General features: G+C 43.6%; 4 protein-coding genes and 1 pseudogene across 8 annotated transcripts in view; 2 read left to right on the top strand and 3 right to left on the bottom strand.

The window, feature by feature from the left end:
• Window positions 1-119: 119 nt before the first annotated feature.
• LOC115672025 (transcription factor WER-like) lies at window positions 120-2383 on the bottom strand. Its single transcript, XM_030593767.2, has 3 exons — window positions 1143-2383; window positions 905-1034; window positions 120-687 (listed from the first exon to the last, which is right to left on the bottom strand). The coding sequence occupies exons 1-3, from the start codon at window positions 1261-1263 to the stop codon at window positions 231-233; spliced, it is 708 nt and encodes a 235-aa protein (XP_030449627.1). The 5' UTR covers window positions 1264-2383; the 3' UTR covers window positions 120-230.
• Window positions 2384-3853: 1470 nt separating this feature from the next.
• LOC115672006 (root phototropism protein 2-like) overlaps window positions 3854-24043 on the bottom strand; it is a 49658-nt gene continuing 29468 nt past the window's right edge. The window contains exons 2-7 of one of the 3 annotated variants that reach the window (XM_030593737.2): window positions 7237-7283; window positions 6451-6627; window positions 6290-6359; window positions 5824-6201; window positions 5003-5725; window positions 3854-4674 (exon numbers count right to left, since the gene is read on the bottom strand). In XM_030593737.2, coding sequence (XP_030449597.1) covers window positions 4195-4674; window positions 5003-5725; window positions 5824-6201; window positions 6290-6359; window positions 6451-6512 — 1713 coding nt within the window. In that variant the 5' untranslated portion in view covers window positions 6513-6627; window positions 7237-7283 and the 3' untranslated portion in view covers window positions 3854-4194. Of the gene's footprint in view, window positions 4675-5002; window positions 5726-5823; window positions 6202-6289; window positions 6360-6450; window positions 6678-7236; window positions 7284-24043 lie in introns of those variants that run through there. The other 2 variants (XM_030593738.2, XM_056309750.1) reach the window with 2 other exon arrangements.
• Window positions 9102-12705, bottom strand: LOC115666123 (uncharacterized). Its single transcript, XM_056309652.1, has 3 exons — window positions 12583-12705; window positions 11470-11730; window positions 9102-9803 (listed from the first exon to the last, which is right to left on the bottom strand). The coding sequence occupies exons 1-3, from the start codon at window positions 12703-12705 to the stop codon at window positions 9102-9104; spliced, it is 1086 nt and encodes a 361-aa protein (XP_056165627.1).
• On the top strand, window positions 17014-21553 carry LOC115671748 (probable metal-nicotianamine transporter YSL6; annotated as a pseudogene).
• Window positions 21667-22747, top strand: LOC115665328 (mini-chromosome maintenance complex-binding protein-like). Of its 3 annotated transcripts, none has more exons than XM_056309755.1 (4): window positions 21667-21799; window positions 21892-21997; window positions 22254-22331; window positions 22616-22747. In XM_056309755.1, the coding sequence occupies exons 1-4, from the start codon at window positions 21752-21754 to the stop codon at window positions 22687-22689; spliced, it is 306 nt and encodes a 101-aa protein (XP_056165730.1). In that variant the 5' UTR covers window positions 21667-21751; the 3' UTR covers window positions 22690-22747. The 3 variants fall into 3 exon arrangements, with proteins under 3 accessions (XP_056165730.1, XP_056165731.1, XP_056165729.1); XM_056309756.1 differs by having other exon boundaries at window positions 22438-22747; XM_056309754.1 differs by having other exon boundaries at window positions 22254-22747.

Genomic DNA, 24043 nt, shown 5'->3' with positions numbered 1-24043 from the left:
GCAAAATGCATCTCGACTCCTTAGTTATTTCTCATGATAACGCGTCATGATTTTGCCAATGAGATAAGTGAAATGAAAGTTTACCATCTTTAAATGGATGGGGTCCCTGAATGGCGATGGATGTTAATGGATTCTAGTTCTACGTACTGAAATCTGTACAGAAACTTGAAACTGTACATAAATCAAACGTTAACCTAGAACCAAATGATAACTAAGCTGAAAGGAAACTACTAGAGATGCTGCCACATTTGGTCGAGAGAGTAACTGTCTACAACGAGGTCTTCCAACCCCACGTTACTTAGCTCGAAGTATCTGTTACTAGATAACATGGGAGATCCAAGCCCAAAAAAGTGACCCCTCATCCACTCGTCACCATCACTACCCTCACTTCCCGTGAGAAGTTTCCCCTTCATCGAGACCTCTCCGACTTCGACATCATTGGTGTTACCGGTACTAATCGTACTCTGACGGTGAGGGAGCCGATCGCAATCACCCGCATTTGAATCGTTGTTGGGATGACAGAGATTGGTGGTTTCCTTTTCTTCTTGAGCTCGACGCTCTGGATCGGGATCGCTTCTCGGACGTTTAAAATTTCCGGTCCCGGGCTTCTTGCACAAGTGGGTGTTCCAGTGGTTCTTCACTTGGTTGTCCGTTCTTCCGGGAACCCTTCCTGCTATCAGTGACCACCTGCATAATATATAGTCAACGTGTTCACTCAATGCAATTTTCATATGATGAACAACATTTATTGCACTCGAGCCGAGAATTAGATCGATGTGGATATTGATTTTGCTATAGTTTAGAATAGTATAACAAATAGAGTCTTAGATCCATGCAACCAACGAGCATCCTACTAGTGTCGTGTATTATGTGACCATGCATAGGAGAGAGAAACATACGCAACCTGTTTCCGAGGAGTTTATGGAGTCTGACGATGAGGTCGTCTTCCTCCTCGGAGAATTTGCCGCGCTTCACGGCGGGGCTCAGGTAGTTTAGCCACCTCAATCTGCAGCTCTTCCCGTGTCTGTTGAGGCCTATTTCGGTGGAAGAGCGAAAGGAAAACAGGTGAAATTAATCATGCAATGCAACAGAAGCGTGTTAGAATAGCAGTGGGAGAAGAAGTAGGATATGATGAAAATCACCTGTGAGCTTAGGAATGCGGCTCCAGCGGCCAGTTCCGTGGACCCTGATGTGGTCGACCAAGAGTCTGTCTTCTTCATCTGTCCACAGCCCTTTCTTGTATTGACTCCCCTCTGCTCCCATACCTCGCACACAGAGCAAATAGCGCCGATCTTTTTATCGAACAAAAATGGAGGGTGGTGGTGACGGGATTTGAGGATCAGGACGGATGTATGGGACGGTCCCCTAAAGAAGCATATCAGTGCTGGATGGTGGTGACCCAACTTTCCAGTCCAGACAGGAAGCCATTTTGGACTCTCATGTAGATTTCATCATTACTCCTGTTATCATGCCCGAGCCACACTTGAGTTTCCAGCGACGACCACACAGCCACGCAGTGAAGTTTAACTCTCCTGTCCCCTTCTCACCAGTTGTCACCTCGCCTTCTTCCCTTCTCCTCCTTCCTCATCACTCACTCAAACGTGCAGTGCCAAGTACAATTAACGGCTCCATTAATTGCGTCCTCGGTGTACACTGTACACATACAGCTTACGAATTACTTTCTGGAATTACTTTCTCCATTAACTCAGGAGTGTTGTTACGTGCATAAAGTATCGATATCAGAGGCAATTTGACTTTGAACAGAGACAAATTGGGGACGGCCCGTACTCGAGCGCTGTCAACTGCCGTTTGGACCACTGCAGTGAGTCCGAGTTGTTGCTTTCAAGTTTCTCCCCCACACCAAGGTTGCTCGTGCAGTCCCTGTTATTTCCCTCTTCTCCATGCATACTCACTGACTTCCACTCCTGCTGCTCTGTAATTTAAGAAACACGTGCTATGTACATCTAGTTTCAGCTAGCGCTCGAATGCCTGGTTCGACCAGACTGGTGAAGAAAACTCTATTAAATGATGCACGACAACCTCGAGCCGCCGAGTGGCGGAAAATGGCTGATTTAACACCTACAAGTCGCAACAATAGAGAGGAATCTCTCGAGGTCGACTAGTTCTCATCTAATTGTCAAAACGAAAAAAGTTAAGCCGATATCAGCTTAACATAAGGTACAAATAGTCCACTGTCAAGTAGAAGAGAAGAAGGTGAGAGTGATGAATGCAGCATCGCGAATGGGTGCAACTGAGCTGCACCTGTGGCCCCCTGTCCGGTATAAATGTAGTTGATAGAACTATGCAATAAAATTTGGTGGTTGAGTAAGGAATGAGAGGATCGTCGAGAGTAATTACTTCGAAGACGAAAACCGGAGCCCCCATAAATGTGGAGTGATCACCGACACTGGCAACAGACATACAGGACAAGGCGCTATTTTGTTGCCTCTACTTATGGGATGAGACTTGCTTGGCTCCGAACCCATGGCAGCCGTTGGTCTCGTAGGTCTCAAAATGGCCCGCGATCACGTGAGCCATTCATGACAAATCCAGTGCGGTGGACCCAGGTTCGGCCAAGTCTTGTTTCGGCCCGCGCGCTTCCACAAGATGATGACCAACCTTACCTCACTCGAAACTTTCGAATGATGTAGATTACGGTGCCCTAGTCGGGGCACTGAAATTTACTGAAATGATGATGCGAAGCAGACCAATTGCACGATAGGAGTGGTTGATCGCCAAAGATAAAGGATGAGAGGTTGACCCGCGTTGGGAGTGCGCAGCAGAAACCCGATACCTTCACTTGGGAGATTGCCAAGAGGGAGCCGAAGTCCGAAGTCATCAACATATCCGGTTAGACATATCTTCACTTAAAAACTTAAACTAATGAGTTATGGGTCAACTATGATATATTAATTTATGCGTACCATAAGTGTAAGCTCAGTATTAGGTCTGCTTCCCTTAATCTACAACTTCATCCCTCGTTTCTTTCTCCAAACATAATTATAGAGTCTACCATTGGCTCCTCGTTGGTTACTTGATTCCCACTAATCTACTATTGGTATTGATACCCGAAACCTTCGATCGGAAAGATTGCGAAGAGGGAGCTCAAATCTGAATTCGTCAACATATTCAATTGGATTCACTTTCACTCAAAAGTTTAAGCTAATGAGTTATGGATCAATTAGGATATATTAACTACTGCGTAACATATCAATTCTCCGACGTGAGATTTCTCTAATACGTCGGACAATTCTTTCAATGCATTAAGTTGAGGTGACCACAAAGAGAGAAGTAAGTGAGAGTGAGACAGTAGGTTCACATGTAAACAGACAATGAATTCTTCCTATTGGCTTAGAAAACTTGAACCTGAAAACGATGAGGACGCGGTTTACTTAACCAACAACTTGTAGGAAAGAGAAAAGTACAAAATATTCGAGGAGGACAAGCCAATTCCCGGCCAAAAGCCTGCATCCATTCTGCCATCTCTATCGTCTATGTCGATTAGACAAAGATTGTTCTGTAATAGAAGGCCACAATGTTTTTGCAGTACTCTTTCTTCTTGTAATTGAAGAAACTCTCCCCAGAGTGATTGGTCAGTATGTTTCTTCTCATTCATCAGAAATGGGATGTTTCTTGCAAAATAAGTTGATCTGGCTTCTTCATCCTTGTGGTGGGCGAGAGTTATCTCTTCGAGGTTTATGTGTAACACCATGGACAAAGTTGGGTAAACGAATGCTGCCATCGGTAGTCCATCTAGTTTAGCTTGACAGTTGACAGTTGAAAGCTGTTGAAAAATTTCATCAGGCACAAGGACTCAACCCAGCAATCAGAAGCAACCCGGATGCTACAGACATTGCAAGGTTGAATATGTAGGAGTTTTCTTCAGAAATTACAGGGAATATGATACAGACCAGACTGCAAGATGCCTAAATTAAAGTGAATAAATCACTTTTAAGATAATGGCACACACCTTTTTTTTTCTATCGCTGACATAAAATGCTCACGCTACAGAATCAACAAATTCAATTTTTTACACACTAACAAACGCCATAGTAGCTCCCAGCATTCCAGGAGACTGAAGAAAAATGCGAGACAAAAAGGACCCCATCAGAGCACAAAAAGGAAGGTCCTGTATCGGAGCAGAAACAGAACACCTACACCAATATAAGCACCGGAAGAGAAGCCGTCTACAAATCAAGAGATGGAGAACCTTCTCCTTCTTGGCTTCGTAATATCCACCATGTCGTCGATGTTGGAAGTGTCTTTTGACCCATGGCGGAATGGGTTCAACTTTCCGAGTGTCTTGGTCATTGAAGAGAAGAAGGTAGTCTTTTTGGCGCCTCCCTTGGAGGACGTCGTTCCTCGGCTCTTCGGGTTCTGCATATCAGAGATGTACATCTTCATCGTCATTAGCTCGGACCTTAAGGTTTCGTTTTCCCTGACCAATGACACATCAGCCAGCACTTGGCTCCTTGTTGCCATGGGATCAGGTACGTCGCCGTTGTCCATTCGGCTCCTGAGCTTCAGCTGGTCATAGTAGAGTGCGTGCAGAACGATCTGCACGGGTAACCGCTTGTTCTGCGAGGCATGAAGCCGAGCTTCGTGCGACAGTTTCAGCGGGTCCATCACACTGCATGCTTTCTCTCGCTCTATCTCATCAAGGTTTGGATGGGCCTGCAAATTCGGTATTGCTCACTGTCAAATAACATATTAATCGTGATGAAATCTCTTCAATCACTAATCCCAACACCAACGCAACTCTAGAAAGTTGGTTTGGATTGACTTTTACGTTTTGCTTAATTTAAATCTTATCACTCACGTATTTTAACTTTTTTAAATCCAGAACATTCGAAACTAACATAAAATGCAAATCTTAAAACGTGGATTGATATATAAATTTTTCACCACCTTTTGAAATTTGAACAATATTTTGAATTTTGATGAGAAAGCAAAAAAGGTACTTCTGAAATTGCAGACCAGTCCTCATTATTGTATTGCTTACCTTGAAGTATATATCGATTGCTCGGTACAGATCGTCATCGACCTTTCTAGCTGCCTTAGGCAAGAGGGTCGCGATCGCATTGAACTTCGAGATGCTGAGTTCACTGTATATCGCAATTTCTCCTAAATATGCATCGACCATCTTGGCAACTCTCTCCATCGGTGCGGAACAAACCTCCTGGAAGACGCCATTGAACACAGCCACACTCTTTTCCTTCTCGACAAAAGCCAAAATAATTCTCCTAACACTCTCCAGATCAAAGAGCTGCTCGCCATCGTAACTGAACGACAGAATGAGAAGATCGTCCTCCGTCACATGCTCTAAAATCGAAGAGAGCCGTTTCTCAAGCTCCTTCTTGCAATTGGTCGAGGCTTTAAGAAAGATAGCAACTCGGAGAAGGCAGCAAATGAATCTAATGGGAAAAGCAGCTATTTCTGGGGGTAAAAGCATAACTATAGATTCAAGTAACTTGCGCTGCTGCTCTAGACCATGGGAGTCGTTGATATCTGATGACTTAGTTCTGACGCCAGAATGGTCTCGTACGAGACCTGGGAGAGATCTTTCTGCGTATGTGATGATAGCCATGGCCAGGATAAGGGCCTTCGCACCTCTTTGTTGCATTGCAGCAATGATCTTTCCAAAGAACAAAACATTTAACACCGATAGCTCGACTGTCCACCAGTTTGATGGAGAACGGCTCGGAAAAATCGCCTCTTTACATACCTGCAATAGCAACCACGGTCGCATTACATATCTCTCAGTGCCCCTTATCCTAAGCATTCAAATTGCAAGGCGAAGCAACCGCAAATGCGAACCTTTACCTTGGCACTTGCCACGTCGAGACATCTTTGGACAATCTTGAGGTCCTCTGCCTTGGGAAGAAGATCTTCACATGACTTCAAAACGAGGATCATGCCAGACAGGCTCGAGAAGGCCACCTGAACAAGGAAGTCCTCAGTACGGCCCGCAAGGTTGTTGTCACAATACTGGTCTGTCATTTCCAGGTACTCCGCAGCACAACGAAGAGCGGCAACGTTATTCACCGTGATCTCGAAGTCGCCGTTGTAGCAGAAGTTTGCCACTTTCTCAAATATCTCTGGGCCTCCAGGGATGTTGGACAGATCGATCCTGGTCAGTTCCGCTTCCTTCGACTCCATCACCATCTTCCTCATGTAGTTGCTCTTAGCCACTAGCATGAACTGCCAAGAAGCAATTGAATATGATATTCATTTTCCAGTCCCCAGATTACTCCACAACCTGACCATGAACTCATTACTCATCCCATACCTTATGGAGAGAGAAATTTGCTTTGCCTACTTTGACGTCAATATCAGTCGGAATTTCTTGAGAAAGAAGCCTACGTGAAATGAACAATTCATGAAATCAGTAACTTAAAGACGGAAAATTCGGATAGACATAGCATGAATTCATCGTAGGAGCGTAATTACCATTGACCAGTCCTCTCCCTGGCAATAGAGATCCCGCCATTGCTCTTCACATGAGAAGCCATGACTCAAATCAATCTCTTATGCAGGAAGAGTTTTGTGTTAAGAGTCTGAGCTTTTCGGGCATTTGACCAAACACAAGGGTGCTCCTGTATCCAAGTTGAGTTGAGCTCACTTGTGCTTCCTCACCGGCTGGCAAATAGTAACCAGAAAGATTTCACTTTAAAAATTAGTCAACCATGATGGTATTCAGCTAAACGCGCAAAAAGAGAACCAAAATTTTTCGGAATCTGGCTCTCCTATTGCTAATGAAACATCATTTTGCAACCTGGAATCACTTGAAATAGCAGAATATAGAACCCGTTAGTTTACAATCATCGCCTTTATAAACTCGCTCGTTTGGTGATTTATAATCATCGTCGTCATGAGCTAGCCCGTGTCATAATTGACAGCGTTTTTCATCGCTACGGCTAATACTGGGATGCCACATAATGGTTTCTGCAATATTATTCTGTAAGAATGCCCAGTATAAATCCGTACAATTTTCTTTTGTTCCCCACAATTGCTAATCTATTAATGGGGAAACGACAACCTAATCTACGATCATGCCATGAAAATGAAAGTTTCTGACCCCAAACGATGAGCTAGATAACAACTATAGAGCCAAAGTTTCTAGTTTCGTTGCTCATCCGCGTTGAAGCTGGATTGGTCATGATCTTGGTTAACATTAGGTGAAGAGAGAAGCGATATTGCAATGATAGGAGAAAGACCGAAGAAGGAGAGACGTACCCTGCTCTTCCAAGTGCCTCTGTTCCTTTCTTGAGCTACTTCTGAACCTCCTCAGTGGATGAGAATATCAAGAACTTCTAGATTGGAACTTATAGAGAACACCTTCATGCAAGATTCAGCAACGTCCCGCTCAGTCAGCGAAACAAAAGTGGACCCTCTTAATTGTATGGTTCAGTTTCGGTTAAGCTGATTTCAGACGCCAAAGTCGCTTGCTTTTCTTGGGTGTTTTTGTTTTTTTCCCTTCTTTTGGTGCCCCCGCTCTGCTTTGGGGAAAAAATCATGGTGGACAAGATAAGGCTTCCGGTCGGGGTCCCATGGCAATCGGTCCCGTTGCTGTCGACGAATGAGTTGCTCCCACGTGGCATTCCCGCCGCCAGTCATTCCCTCTCTCTCTCTCTCTCTCTCTGGTTGGAGTTATAGATTCGGGAGTTCGTGAACCTTTTGTCTATCTTATAGACCAATCGACCAATTTGTAAGGATATGCGAGGGACGATTTGAGAGTTTGGATTTATCTAATTATTGTGCTCAAAAGGGATTTTTTTAGTCACTTACATGCACATCAAATTTATTTATTACAAACTATTGTTTTTCTCATAATTTAACCTTAAAAGAGCCATATATTATACAAAGAGTCTTGTTTTTCATGGTAACTTGCCTTACTGGATCTTTTCTAAATAGGCTATATGACACGTATGGTCCTCAAACTTTAGTTCAGTATGTAATATTATTTTTAGATTTTTTATTTATTCAATACAGTCATTAAAATGTTCAATGTAGTCTTTCTGTTTGCTCAAATGACAGATCATACGTTATTTGATGACGTAAATTATTATAGGGAAATTATCAAATAAGGACCCAAAGTGGGTACCTTTTTTTAAAAGAGGACCCCAAGTGGACAAAGTATCAATTACGGACCCAAAGTGCCCAAACTAGTATCAAATAAGGACCTGAGCTCACCGGCCGGCCAAATGTCCGCCGGCCGGCGACCGGCCGACATTTCCGGCATTGGAATAGGGGCAATTTTGTCCAAAATTTTTTTTCTTTTCTTTTCTTCTTCCCTGGTCGCCGGTCCGGCGACTGGGCCAAAGCTGAGGTCGGCGAGAGCTCGAGCTCGGCCGGCGAGCTCTGCCCAGATCTGGGCGAGCTCGAGCTCGCCGGCCATAGCGAGCTCTGCCCAGATCTGGACGAGCTCGAGCTCATGCCGGCCCTCGCCATGGTTGTGCGATGGCGAGGGCCGGCGAGGGCGGAGCTCGCCCAGATCTGGGCAAAGCTCGCCGGCCGAGCTCGCCCAGATGGCCGGCGAGCTCGAGCTCGCCGGCCATGGCACCCTCCCCCTCCCCTTCCCGCTCCAAGTTCTCCCCACGAAAGCCCCCGCCGGAGTCGCCGGGCTCCACCGCCAGCCCCATCCCGCCCGATGCGGCCCTCGACAACCCGGATCTCGGGCCCTTCCTCCTCAAGCTCGCGCGCGACACCATCGCCTCCGGCGACGGCCTCGCCAAGCCCTCGACTACGTGATCCGGGCGAGGCCGGCGTCCTTGAGCTCGCCCAGATCTGGGCGAAGCTCGCCATGGCCGGCGAGCTCGAGCTCTCGCCAGCCTCATTTAGCATTTCTTGACCTACACAATGACCTTTGGCATGCTATGAAATACCTGCATACATCAATTTTTATTCAGTACCTCCAGCATTCCAGAATCAAACGTCGAAAATCTTTATTTTTCTACATAGGATGAAGGATCCTACCTGAAGACTAATGACAAATGATGCGCTTAGAAAGCCTTTTCATCTATTTCCGTTACCACACATTGAGGGACTTGCTCGTAATTTATATACTTTGATCCATATCTTAGATAACCAAATGGCCCGTCTTAATTTTGATAAATCGTTCCAGATAACTCTGGAATTGTTTTGAGTGACCTACTTCCAGAGATATCCAGGCTTTCCAAAAACTTCAATGTATCGAGGCCTTGAATTTCGGCTAAGTTTATGCAGTCAACAGCATTTAATATCTTCAGCATCCCGGATTTTGGAAGGTCTAGCCTTTCAATGGAGACGCACTTAGAGATATCCAGGCTTTCCAAAAACTCCAACGTATCGAGGCCTTGAATTTCGGCTAAGTTTTCACAGTCAACAACTTTTAATTTCTTCAGCCTCCTGGATTTTGAAAGGTCTAGCTTTTCAATTGAATCACACTCAGAGATATCCAGGTCTTCCAAAAACTCCAACCTATCGAGGCCTTGAATTTCGGCTAAGTTTATGTAGTCAACAGCATTTAATATCTTCAGCCTCCCGGATTTTGGAAGGTCTAGCCTTTCAATGGAGGCACACTTAGAGATATCCAGGCTTTCCAAAAACTCCAACGTATCAAGGCCTTGAATTTCGGCTAAGTTTTCGCAGTGAGAAACTTCTAAATTCTTCAGCCTCGCGGATTTTGAAAGGTCTAGCTTTTCAATTGAAGTGCACCAAGAGATATCCAGGCTTTCCAAAAACTCCAACCTATCGAGGCCTTGAATTTCGGCTAAAAACCTTGAATTTGTGGATGTCATGCAAACATACTTTTCCAGTGCTTCCTAATCGATGTCCCCAGGGTCGGCCAGATACACGTGGACATGTATAGAGACACATATCTTCCTTCCTCTACTGATATTCGTACACCAGATAAGGTGGATCAGAATCTATTGCTAACGCGATTATTCTCGATGGAACTCATTTTGTTACGTAAGAGAAATAATCGGGTTGTGTAAGAAGAGTTGATTCTCATGAAGAGATGTGGTAAAAGCCCAGATTAGCTTTGTTACTTTCCTGCCTCTTTCGGGATGGCCGCCAGGTGAGACTTTAGAGAACGGTTCAAAGAACATGGGAAACAAAATTTTACACATTGGATCCATGAACTTGTGCCTTTGTTCAACGAGGTCCCCAAATTTGTAAGACGTTTTTTTTTCTTCTTCCCTCTCTTCTTCCTCCAGCCACTGGCAAGGCCGACCTCACCATTTCTGGGCGATGCCGAGCCTCGTCCGACCCTGGTAAGGCTTGGCCTCCCCTAGTGACGGCGAGATCGGCCTCCTAGATCAGGTGAGGGCTCACCCAGCTATGGCGAGGCCGATCTTGAGTCGCTAGCCCTCGCCTCCGGCCAGTCGCCGAGCTGGATGAAGAAGGAAGGGAAAAAGAAAAAAAGGAAAACAAAATTAAAATGTTCATATCAGCGTTGGCCGTACTACGTAGGACGGCAATCATCCATATAATCAATTTCTAGCAAAATTGGTCGGATGAACTGAATTTGTACAAATGTAAAAGATTTAGGACTCAATTGGAAAAAAAAAAGGTGGCAATTCTCACTTTTTCTTATTTTGGATTTTGTTTTTAAACTCTTCTGAATTTATCTTTTGTTTGCGCTTTCTCAGTTACATAACACTACAAAAAAAAATAAGGATTTAGTCACGGAAAATTAGCGACGAAAGTAAATTCGTCTCTAATTTGCTACGGAATTTGCAACGAAAAAGAATCCGTCGCTAATTTACGACGAAAAAAGAATTCGTTGCTAATTAGCGACGAATTTTTTCTCGTAAAAAATCCGTCGCTAATTAGCTATGAAAATAACTTCCGTGGCATATTCGTCACAAAATTCGTCGCTAATTAGTGACAAACCGTATTTGTCGCTAAATTTTTTATTTGCTGAATTGTTAATATAATAGGTCGTCACTAATTTCGTCGCTAAATTGCAACGAAAAATAATTAGTCGCAAAATTAGTCGCAAAATTCATTACTAATTTCGTCGTAAAATTACACTACAAAAAAAAGAATTGAGCGACGGAAAATTAGCAACGAACATAAAAGTTCGTCGCTAATTTTGCGTTGCCCACCCTCTCCACCAATTTGCCCGCCCTCATACCCATTTTCTCTCTCTGCTAGTTCCTCAGATCTCTCAATGATTGGTGGGTTTATTTATTGTTTTTTATCTGCAATTTATAATAAATCTGTTTTTTTTAATAAATTTTTTTGTCTATTGTAAAAGATATATGAGCACATAGTAGGATTCTTTTACTCATATCTATTTTCTAAAAAGGTAGTGGAGAATACGAAGAGATGACGTCAAGTAGTGAGAAAGAAAAAGTGACCGGTTCCATCGTACCAGAACTTATCACCCCCTACTAAATTGGACTCCTTCGGACAATGGGCTGGACGAATGCGCGGGTGGGGCCGAAATAAGCTCCAAACAATCCGCGAAAAGGGCCTTACCATGTGCTCATATGGTAGGAAGTCCACTCCATCGACTACGCCAAGCGCAAGGTCGTCGTCTAAGTCTTCGACGCCGCCATGTCCACCTGCTCCATCCTCCAGCCCCACACGACTTCGCCCTGACGGACGTGCAGTGCACGCCGCCCTCATCCCCCCTCCGACGACACCATCTCCAGGCTCAGGCTCAAGCTCAGGCTTAGGCTCAGTCTGTTTCTTGGACATCTGGAGGTTTATCAGAGGGATCGACCCGACCGAGGAAAGCTGTGTGAGATTTCCAAAGCCGCAGTGACGCAGATAGAAGCGATAACTTGGAAAACTCTTCCACGATTCGACTGGAATTCAATTCAATTTCATAATATCTGAATACAAAACTGGACGTCCTTTATAATGATAGGACTCCTAAAGATATCCGAATTAACGAAGATAACATCAAAGCAAATCAAATCTAATCTTATCTAATAAAATAAAATAAAATCTAATCTAATAAAATCAAATCTAATCTTATCTAATAAAATCAAACGAAATATTGATAATTAGAAATTGCCTAAAGTAAAAAACTACCTAATCAGAAAAACTGCATAATCAGAAAAACTGCCTAGATTTCCGGAGATTACGGCGATCACATTCTTCAAGATAATTACAGGCTAACTGTTCTACATCATTCCCTCCCTCTTCGAGAAAACTCGCCCTCGAGTTATGATTAGGATAGAGGGGTGTATCGGGAGCATGATACTCAAATAAGTTTGCCACATTAAATGTAGGGGAAATGTTGAGATCACCAGGAAGGTCAACTACATAGGCATTGTCGTTGATCTTCTGCAGGATGTGGCAAGGACCAATCTTCTTGTGCTTCAGTTTATTATAGGTACCTCCAGAAAAACGCTCATTTCGCAGGAAAACCATTACCTCATCGCCTACCTCAAAAATTTTCGAACGTCGCCGTTTGTCAGCATCCTCCTTATACTTTGAATTAGAAGCAGCCAATTGACTAGCAACAGCAGCTTGGACTTCATTAATTCTGGTCGCCAAATTCTCTGCCTCGACACTATAGCCAGGAATCTTGGGCAAAGGAACCAAATCCAGAGTATGCTGTGGTGTACGCCCATAAACGACCTGAAAGGGAAATGTACCGGTAGAGCGGTTAATCGAGTTGTTGAAGGCGAACTCAGCAGGAGCAAGATACCGGTCCCACTGCTTAGGCATATTACTGCAGAGACAGCGAATGATATCCGCCATAGTACGATTCACAACTTCCGTCTGATCATCCGTTTGGGGATGAAAAGAACTACTATACTGTAAATCAGTCCCAAACAAATGCCATAAAGTACGCCAAAAATGGCTCAGAAATTTCGTGTCACGATCGGAAGTGATTGTCTTCGGCACACCATGGAGACGGACTACTTCACGAAAGAATAAACTTGCCACATGTGAAGCATCCGAAGTTTTCTTACAAGGGATGAAGTGCGCCATCTTCGAAAACCGATCAACCACCACGAAAACAGAATCTAAACCCCGTTGAGTGCGAGGAAGTCCCAACACGAAGTCCATCGATATGTCTACCCAAGGACCCGAAGCAACAGGCAATGGGGTATAAAGACCAGTGTTCTGAGAGTGGCCCTTAGCAGTCTGACAAATGTAGCATTTATTGACAAATCGCCCCACGTCTCACTTCAGTTGAGGCCAATAGTACCGCTCCTCCACCAAGGCTACAGTTTTATCTCGCCCCAAATGTCCGCCGAGAGTACCACCATGAAGCTCTCGAATGAGTTGTTCATGCAAGGAACCACGAGGAATGCATAATCTATTGACAAAAAACAAGAATTTTTCTTGAATTATCATATCGCCGTGACAACTTGTTTTAGAACACTTCTCCCATATCTCACTAAAATCATCATCCTCAGGATAAAGAGAACATAGGTAATCAAAACCGACAACATTAGTGCGCATGGTCACGAGTGTCGCAGCACGTTGACTCAGCGCATCTGCCATTTTATTTAAATGGCCTGCTTTATGACGAAGCACAAAATTAAATTGCTCTAGAAAAGAAACCCATCGTGCATGCATTCGATTTAAGTGCTTCTGACTCTTGATATATTTAAGAGCATGATGATCGGTGTTAAGAACAAATTCCTGCTGATAAAGATAGGACTGCCAATGCTTTATAGCGCGCACTACAGCATAATACTCTTGCTCATACGTAGACCACCGCCGACGAACTTCATTAAGTTTCTCACTAAAAAAAGCAATAGGCTTACCTTCTTGGGAAAGAACAGCGCCGATTCCAATACCCGAAGTATCGCAGTCCAGCTCGAACACTTTCTCAAAATCAGGGAGCATCAATACTGGTGCCGTTGAGAGCTTTCTTTGATAAGCTTGAAGCTGGCCAAAGCTTCATCTCCCCAATGGAATTTGCCCTTTTTTAAACAGTCAGTGATCGGGGCCATAATAGTACTGAAATCTCGAATGAAACGCCTATAGAATGTTGCAAGGCCATGGAAACTTCGAGCCTCGCCAACATTCTTTGGAACTGGCCAATCGCGAATCACGGCCACCTTATCTGCATCAACGTGAAGTCCATCCGCGCCAACAACAAAACCCAAAAACAAGAGGCGTTCTGTCATGAAACTACACTTTTTCAGATTAATGAACAATTTATTTTGGTGCAAGGTTAGTAGGACATCCCTCAAGTGCTCCATGTGTTGACGCCCATCCGGACTATATATGAGTATATCATCAAAGAAAACTATCACAAACTTGCCAATAAATGGTTTGAGAACCTGAGTCATCAAACGCATGAAAGTACTAGGCGTGTTAGTGAGTCCAAACGGCATGACAAGCCATTCATACAAACCCGCACTTGTCTTGAAGGCCGTTTTCCATTCGTCGCCAAGGCGGATGCGAACTTGGTGGTATCCGCTTCGAAGGTCGATCTTCGTAAAAATCCGTGATCCAGCAAGTCTGTCTAGCATATCATCAAGTCGTGGAATCGGAAACCTATACTTGACAGTAATCCGGTTAATGGCACGACTGTCTACACACATACGCATGGTGCCGTCTTTCTTTGGCGTGAGAAGCGCAGGAACTGCACATGGGCTTTTGCTTTCACGCAATAAGCCCTTTCGAAGGAGCTCTCCCACCTGCTCCTGTAGAATCTGATTATCCTTCGGATTCATTCGATAATGCGGCAAATTAGGAAGACTAGCACCTGGAAGAAAATCAATCTCATGCTGGATATCCCTCAAAGGAGGTAATCCGTCAGGTAAATCCTCAGGCATAACATCACTGAATACCTTTAATAAGGGCTTACGAATGTCGGGAACACGAACCACAATTTGCTGGTCGCCCTTGTCCACAATCATATACATCCCTTCACGCTTCCGGTTGTTCATCATAACCCCTGCATTCTGCTTTTTCACAATCTGAGGGGAATTACTCTTCGGTCTCAAAGTAATTTTAGTCCTTTTCCACACAAAATAATACGTATTCTCCCTAGCTCGGTGTGTAGCATCAACAACATATTGCCATGGCCGACCCAGTAAAACATGACACGCATCCATCTCCACAACATCACAGACAATAGTATCTTGATATGATTTCCCGATCGAAATAGGTAAACGGCATAATTGGTTTACCTTAAGTTCTGCTCCCTTGCGTATCTACCCGATTGTGTAGGGCGCAGGATGCGGCTCCGTATTTAGTTGCAAGTGATCCACCAAGGCATTTGACACTATGTTCTCGCAACTTCCGCTGTCAATAATGATATCGCATACTTTGCCGTTGACAGTACAGCGAGCGCGGAAAAGCTGATTCCGCTAGGTATCTTTTGTCCGCGGAGCAAGCAATAGACGACGCACAACACAATTAACTTGCTCGCCCACTTCATCTTCCACTCCCACTTCTTCTTCATTTTCCCAATCTTCCTCATACACATATTCGTCATGTTCAACGATATTGGCCATTCTACGACGAGGACAATCGCTGGAACGATGGCCCAACTCGTTACACTTGTAGCACTTGATCGGTTGGGGCTTGGCATATGGATTCTGGGTATTCTGATTGGGAGTGTGATTGCTTGCTACGACTGCTTCCTTAGGCGTTCCAGTAGTGCCCCCTGGAACTCGGCTCGAATCAGGTGTTTGTTGACTAGAAGAACTTGCAACATCAGGCTGTCTTCCTTTCCCGAATGACCCACGACCCGAATAATTACTACCACGAGTACTAGGGCTAGTCCTCTCCAATTGCACCTCAATTTTTCGCGCCATATCCTGGGCGTCTTTGACAGAGAATAGTCGATGCAAAGAAACCCGATCCTGAATATTAAGTCGCAAACCATTAATGTACCTAGCAGTTTGTTGTGCCTCGGACTCATCCAGGTTATTGCGAGCGGAGAGTCGAAGGAACTCTTTCGTATAAGCTTGGACGGATCTATTCGATTGTCGGCACTGCGAATTGCTTGAAATAACGATTGCTCATAGTCCGTTGGGAGAAACCTCTTCTTCAACTTCTGTTTCATCTGACCCCATGATCGAATAGGAGCCTTGCCTTGTCGACGTCGCGTCAATTGAGTCTGTTCCCACCAAGCTGAAGTGCCACCCTTCAACTTGTACGCCACAAGTTTCACTTGGTGATCTTCGTCAATATCCATAGCGTCGAAGAATTTTTCGACCTCCCAAAGCCAGTCAAGGAAATCTTCAATATCTAAATTCCCATTGAAAGTAGGGAGATCTACCTTTAGTTGATACTGCTCAGGATCTCGTCGATAGCCTCCCTGACGTCGATTCCCACGAACATGCTCCTCTTGGAATCCCCTGTATCGGCGACCACCACGAATCTGCATCTCCTGGAAATCATCGTCTTCGTCTTCCGTATCCTCAACATAGTCTTGACGCCTTTGTCGGGGAATTCCTCCACGCCCCATAGCATCTTCGGGATCACGAACAACAGGAATTTGCTCGGCTGGAAGATTGCCAGGCGCATGGTTTGTGGACAAACGCTGGATGGCATCAAGGATCTCTTGAAACCTCCGATCGGTTTGATCCACGAACTGATTGAACTCAGCCCACGTAATAGGCTCGTTCTCACGGCCCTCATCAGCGGGGAGATTGACATTCACGTTATTCACCATCGTCACAGGAGAAACCTGCTCTGATACCAAATGACGCAGATAGAAGCGATAACTTGGAAAACTCTTCCACGATTCGACTTGAATTCAATTCAATTTCATAATATCTGAATACAAAGCTGGACGTCCTTTATAATGATAATGATAGGACTCCTAAAGATATCCGAATTAACGAAGATAACATCAAAGCAAATCAAATCAAATCTTATCTAATAAAATAAAATAAAATATAATCTAATAAAATCAAATCTAATCTTATTTAATAAAATCAAACGAAATATTGATAATTAAAAATTACCTGTAAAAAACTGCCTAATCAGAAAAACTGCCTAGATTTTCGGCGATTACGACGATCACATTCTTCAAGATAATCACAGGCTAACTGTTCTACGTCACGCAGCCAGCGATTGCCGCCGTTACGCCTTCGGCTTTACCCTGGTGCCATTGAGCCCGAGCCGCCGCTTCTTCAACTCTATTAAGCCTCTCTCCATATGGATACTGACATATCAGAACAGCTTTTGGATCCGCGCTCTCAGATATCCGAAAAGCGCGAGAGCATCGATGACGACAGCGAGGAGAAGAGGATTCCCAATTGGAGGGACCAGATCACGGTCCGAGCGCTTGCAGGGAGCGCTGTGCTGGGGAGCTTGTTCTGCATCATCACCCACAAGCTCAACCTGACTGTCGGCAGGATACCGTCCCTGAACATTGCCTCCGGGCTGCTAGGGTTCTTGTTTGTCAAGTCATGGACGGGGTTCCTGTCGCGGCTGGGCCTCTCGGTCATGCCCTTCACTCGCCAGGAAAATACGGTGATCCAGACCTGCGTGGTCGCGTGCTATGGGCTCGCTTTGGGTGGTCAGTTTTTCTTTTTTGGCACAGTCAGATTCGGCATCACGTGTGGTTTTCGGTTGTTGCTGTTACCCTCAACTGCTAAAAAGCTTAATTTCACTGTCGTGTTGGAATAGCTATGCGTTTCTGTCCAGTCAACATTGGTTGCTGCTATCGCTGGCAATATTATGAAACTAAACTTCTGTTGTGTGATTTCTTTTATCCACTTTATGACCGTCGAGCCTTTAATGTTGTTGATGATTTCTGGCGGTGAGTCTATTCGGATAATCTTCCTTCTAATCAAAAGGAAAGTAAGTTTCCTGCTTAGAATAGTAAAACACGAGGCTCCATACTTCAGATTGTTAGAAGAGTATATCTGCTAATGCATGTAGATGGATGGCATCGGGTTCGCATTGTTGACTGTTGCATGACTCTGATGTTTGGTTAGGTCATCGAGTAGATACAGATGCTTGATTGGTGAACTGGTCCAAGCAACTTCGCATTTGGAACATCTTCTTAGCATTCCCCCTAAATTTTGATAATCACAACTTTTTGTTTTTGGGTTTAACTTGCCGTTTGATTATTGATAGGTGGAGGTTCATACTTGATTGCAATGGATGAAAAGATATATCAGCGCATTGGTGCTGATTATCCTGGTAATCGGGCAGAAGATGTTAAAAACCTAGGCTTGGGATGGATGATCGGGTTCTCGTTTGTTGTCAGCTTTGTGGGAGTCTTTAGCCTTGTTCCTCTTCAAAAGGTCGGTGAATGCACATACTTGATTTGTAGGTTTACAACGCTAAAATCTGAAGTATACTGCTGTAAATATATATATATTTGCAAGTATCACGACCAGCAGCGCGTGTCATCCTTTTCTAATCTTCTCTTTTTCTGTCCAATTATCACAGGTTATGATCATGGATTATAAGCTTGCTTATCCAAGTGGTACTGCAACAGCTACGCTAATAAACAGCTTTCACACAAACAGCAGAGCTGAACTTGCTGGGTAAGCGAGGCTGAGGGAAACCATATGCTTTATAGAGCTTCAGGCTTGCAGCTATGAAGCTCAGGTGATTGGGATTTTATTAAAATGGTGGACCTGGAAAACATTTCCCATCTGTAGTCTGCGTTCGCCAGATTTAGTCTTGAAGGGTTAAAAGGTTCCTTATACAAACTGTTAAAAAATTACTAATCAGGAAAGTAGTGTGAACAGCTAACGTAACTTTAGTCTTTCGACTCTGTACAATTCTTTTCTTCACTTTGGATCTCTCTTAACTAGCTATGCGACTGCTGTGTTGATTTCCCAGCAAGCAAGTTGGTTGCCTCGGAAAATGGTTGAGCATAAGTCTTTTATGGAGCTGCTTCAAGTGGTTCTTCGGTGGTATTGGCAATTCATGTGGATTTGATCATTTTCCCAGCCTTGGCTTGACTCTGTTTAAGAACACGTAACTCTCTCTCTCTCTCTCTCTCTCTCTCTCATACACACATGCTTACCTGCCTCTCAATGTCATTTGCATGTTTTACTTCTGGCACTCACTCATTAAACTGCTTTCCGAGGAGTTTGTGCCATGTACTATCATAGGTAGAGTCAAATGGATATGCTTGCTAGTTTTCTAACGTCTAGCACATCCATTTTCGTTCAATAAAATAGATATATTTGCTAGTCGTTTATCTCTAGTATTTGGTTTTCTCTTACATGCTAAGATTGCTAATATGTGTATCTTCCTTGCTGATCACGCATCATGCTCTTTATGCAGGTTCTATTTTGACTTTAGCCCAACTTATGTTGGATGTGGTCTCATCTGTCCCCACATAGTTAACTGTTCAGTTCTACTTGGGGCAATTATATCATGGGGTTTCCTCTGCCCTTTCATTTCAAAACATGCTGGGGATTGGTATCCAGCTGATCTTGGCAGCAATGACTTCAAAGGTCTCTACGGGTATCAGGTACTGCACGAGAACATTTATGTTATTCACAACAAACACTTCCAAGTGTGCTTGCTTGCAAAATGTTGTTTTGTGTGATGAAGATGAGTACTGGCCCACATCAAGGTAAAAAGGGAGAAAGATCTCCATTAGATGGAGACATCCCACCAGCAAATACTTAGGGTGAGCCTGTGCGGCCACAGGGAGATGGCACATTTTTGTGAAATTTTCTCTTTGCTTTACTGACTTTGAAGCAACTTTCCTCTCTGTTTCCTTTCTGTTTCAGGTTTTCATAGCTATTTCACTTATTCTCGGGGACGGTCTCTACAATTTGATCAAGGTAATAAGAATAACTGTCAAAGAGATGTTCAACAAAGGCAGTGAGACTAGCAACCTGCCGATCATCATGGAGTCTCTTGGTAAGGACATAAACTATGTTGCTTATTTATAATTGAAGCTAGTGGATGAGAACTTAGCCTACTTATATTCATTTCACGATGGTACGGCTTTCTCATCTATTATCTAGGATGATTGCTCAGATAATGAATTCTTAAAAATCAACATCTGAAAGCTATATTTGAGCTAAAAGGTTTATTAAAGTGGTAAAAGTTGCTAAGAAATTCTTCCTATAATTAATGTGGCCAATCGGTTGCATATTCTAGTGGGCACCCCGTATTATACCTGCTGCCTCTTGGAGTCACTATTGTTCAGCATGCATGAATGAATCTGTATCGCTGTGCATCAAATATTAGATGTTTCATCTGATTGCTGAATTGATCTTGAGATCAGGTTATCTAATCAGAACTGACCAAAAAAGATATAAATCTCAAGCTTCTATTATGGATTCTGGGTACCTGCTCGGGATGGTAGTATACTCTGAATGCTTCTGTTATCTTCGTCCGGTTGTTTTGGACATATTTAGTTCCACTTTCTCGAAAATGAGCATTCATTATTTAGTTGTACTGTAACATGCACGCATCTTCTCTATTAGTGCGATAGTCATTTCATTTCACTTTTATTTAGTGCCTGTGGAAGAACGTTGTCCTTGATCATCTATGCATAGGCTCTCTTTTTTCCCTTTAGATAGCCCTTGTGTACTGTTTGATTCTTGTGATTTTTGCAGATGACGAGAGTTCCAAGATAGTGATGGAGCAATGGAAAAGAGATCAGATATTTTTGAAAGACCGAATGCCCTTCTGGTTTGCAGCATCTGGCTATGTGGGCCTTGTCGCAATATCCACAGTGACGGCACCGATGATCTTTCCACCTCTTCGGTGGTATTTGGTTCTAGGTTCGTACATCATTGCTCCTGCCCTTGCCTTCTGCAATTCTTATGGTACTGGGCTAACAGACTGTAACTTGGGCTCGATTTATGGAAAGATTGGGCTCTTCATCATTGCATCTTTGGTTGGGTCTAATGGGGGCGTGATAGCTGGTTTAGCAGCATGTGGGGTTATGATGTCCATTGTCACCACAGCCGCTGATCTTATGCAAGATTTCAAGACCGGTTATCTAACTTTATCATCTGCAAGATCAATGTTCGTGAGTCAGCTAGTAGGAATTGCCATGGGTTGTATCGTCGGCCCACTCACATTTTGGTTGTTTTGGACTGCTTTTGATATCGGTTCATCGGACGGACCATACAAAGCACCAAATGCCATAATATACAGGGAAATGGCAATCTTGGGCAGTGAGGGCTTCTCTGAGCTTCCCAAGAACTGTCTCGCCATGTGCCTAGGGTTTTTCGTGGCAGCTCTGATTATTAACCTCCGGAGGGACATGACACCCAAGAAGGTCTCGCAGTTCATCCCGATTCCAATGGCTATGGCTTTCCCATTCTACATTGGAGCCTACTTTGCAATCGATATGTTTGTGGGAACCGTAATATTGTTCATCTGGGAGAGAATTAATAAGAAGGACGAGGGGACTATGGAGGAGCTGTTGCTTCAGGTCTAATATGCGGTGATGGTATATGGACCATTCCTTCGTCAATACTTTCTATCTTTAGGATCAGCCCACCTATCTGCATGTACTTTCGGCCTTCCTCGGGTGGCTGAGTGCTAAATCCCCGGACCTTCATTATAATTATGCTCTCTGCAGACTTGCAACTCTCTTGGAGTTTGTAATATGTGATATGGAAATAGAAAAATATTTGAAACACTCTTTCTAATATTTAATACAGTCAAGTTTTTGGCATTTATCACCTAATAGCTGGCGCACATGGGTCTAACAAATATCATTAAGTTCTGATCCGTAATAAAGATGCAGGAATGGTTATGTAATGTGTTCTCCCTTTATTAAAAATTATGCTTATGCCTAGAGAATCTCTAGCTTATAGAACTCTCAGTAGCAATTGCAAGCACTATCAGACATGTTCAGCCCAATACGCTTGTGCCCTTTTGTGGTATGATACAAGACATGTTTGGGAATGAATTCTATGCTGGTGCTTACAAGGTAAATATGCGGAACCTTGTGAGGATGTGGTTGCGGCATTCTTTGCATACATAATATAATGCAACTAACATAATGTGTTGCATTCTGTGTAGGATGGCTCGTTATGGAGAACAAACAGGTATAGGGATGTTTCTCAGTTCCCTATGGGTTCTTCACCTGATATGCTTATCTGGGAACGCCACTTGCTACTCTATCCAGGTGAGTTTCATCATAAATATCCCAAAACTTCTGTCTCTTCTTCCTTGCCTTGCTCTGAAGCATTGGTTACCCGTGGTTTTGGCTGCTATCGACTAATTATTTCCTGTTTAGCTTCTGAGAAACATCTTATCATTAGCGAATGACAGAGCAAGTTAGTTTATTCAACATTTGGTTCTTTTACTTTGCAAAAGAGTTGGGGTCAAGTTCTTCTTATGTCGATAAGCTAATTTTCTCTTCTATTTCTTTGTTGCTTAAGGTTCCCGGATTGAATCCCGATCGATGGAAAAAGTGGTCCGCAAAGGTGCACGTGCACAGTTTTGTGCTAATCACAAAGGTATTTTCTGTCATAAGATAACCAATGGCTCATTTAAAGTGGTGGGGGTGGAGTCCCCTCCTTCCCTAGTCTTATGAGCCTGATATAAATTTTTTTGTTTGGTCAGAAGCCTGATATAATTTGCTAGGCATCTTAATGAGCCTGAAATGTTAGCACGAGCAACACACGCACGCACGTACCCGCGCATCCAATCTCATCACCCAAGCATACTAAATGTAAATGTAAAACATAGTTATGGTTCTTGCAAGAGGCAATTTCCTATCACGGTCAAAATCCCATCACAGTGAATACGAGCAGGAGCCAGTCGCCATCGTCATCGACACAAAGAGAAAGGCAGAGAGAGTTCAAGAGGCAATGAAGTCTCCTCAATTTGTAGGGGAGATAGAAGAAGACCATCACCATCACAGGAATATAGCCTTTTTTGTTTTTTTTTTTTGATACCCAAGATCCAGCCTGGCACAACCTTACGGGTGCTCATGGCCTCCGAGGGCCCGACAGGCCCAATGACGACCACCGACTATACCTGTAGGGGAGCTAGCCCAGGAACCCACCACCAGGGCTCCCCACTTAAGACTCTAGCGACTAGAGATTCGAACTCGTTCCCTCGGCGATGAGGTAGTAGAGCGCAAATCATCTCAGCCTGACTCTTGAATTTCCGAATAATGTACAAGAGCGAGATGTCCCAAGAACTCGCGTGTCCGATCCCATTGATGAGAGTTTCGAGTGACATTATACATGACAATTTCGTCTGATGGAGTCGCGCACATACAAAGAAGATCCATTATTTTAGGTACTTCTGAGGTGGAGTTGAATGTGGGTTCAAAATTGAGAAAAGATCCGCTTCATCGCTCGCCTTAGGAATGGATGAAACACATGGTCCACCAGAAGTCATAAACGGTCTACCCTTGAACGTAGCATCGCCTTTCTCATCAGCAAACAGATGATGCACCATAAACAGAGCTCGCAATTACAATTCCACCGAAGCCATAAATAATTTTTTTGGCTGAACACAGAAGCCATACGTATGAAGAAGAAGAGTGGACCACCTAGAGCAATCTAAAATTCAAGCTGAATAAGTCTTGATCAAGAAGAGGATAAACTAACAGTTACAAAAAATACCGGTGTTATCTTCTCCGACTGCTTCTTCTTAGGGTCAGAACTTCTTCTGGCTTTCCATCGTCCCTGAATAAAGAACCAGCAGCGGCGCTTGAGCAAAAGGACGCAAAAGTCTGACGCTTTAAGATCTATACCAATATTTTAGCTGATATGCGTGTTTTATCGAATATGTTCCAATGCAATGTTCGATTAACACAGCTGGAAGTAGACGATTGATCAAATAGGAAGTGCATAACTTTGAAGAGAAATAACAATTGCTAGCTGGATGTCACACATCGTATCCTATTGCCAAGGGTGCGCATGATAACCATTCTGTTCCAGAATGAGTTCCTGAAACAGAAATAGATTTTTCTATTTCCGGTTCCAGGATGAGTTTATGAGAAAAGAAACTCGTTTGATAACGACCAAAAATTTCTATTTCTGGAACAGAAACCCGTTTGATAACAGCACAAAATTTCTATTTCCTGAAACAAAAACCCGTTTGATAAACAACACAAAATTCTATTTCCAGGAACAGAAATCCATTTTTTTAGAAATGGAATAAAAATAATTAGAAAATCCGAAAAATTCCTAAAAATCTCAAAAAAAATTCAGAA

Source organism: Syzygium oleosum, unplaced genomic scaffold, assembly GCF_021117445.2.
Source record: "Syzygium oleosum isolate NSW1041296 unplaced genomic scaffold, Sole_v2.1 Sole_v2.03, whole genome shotgun sequence".
NCBI lineage: Eukaryota > Viridiplantae > Streptophyta > Magnoliopsida > Myrtales > Myrtaceae > Syzygium > Syzygium oleosum.
Note: the sequence above shows the minus strand (reverse complement) of the source record. Positions and strands in the feature narration are given on the sequence as shown.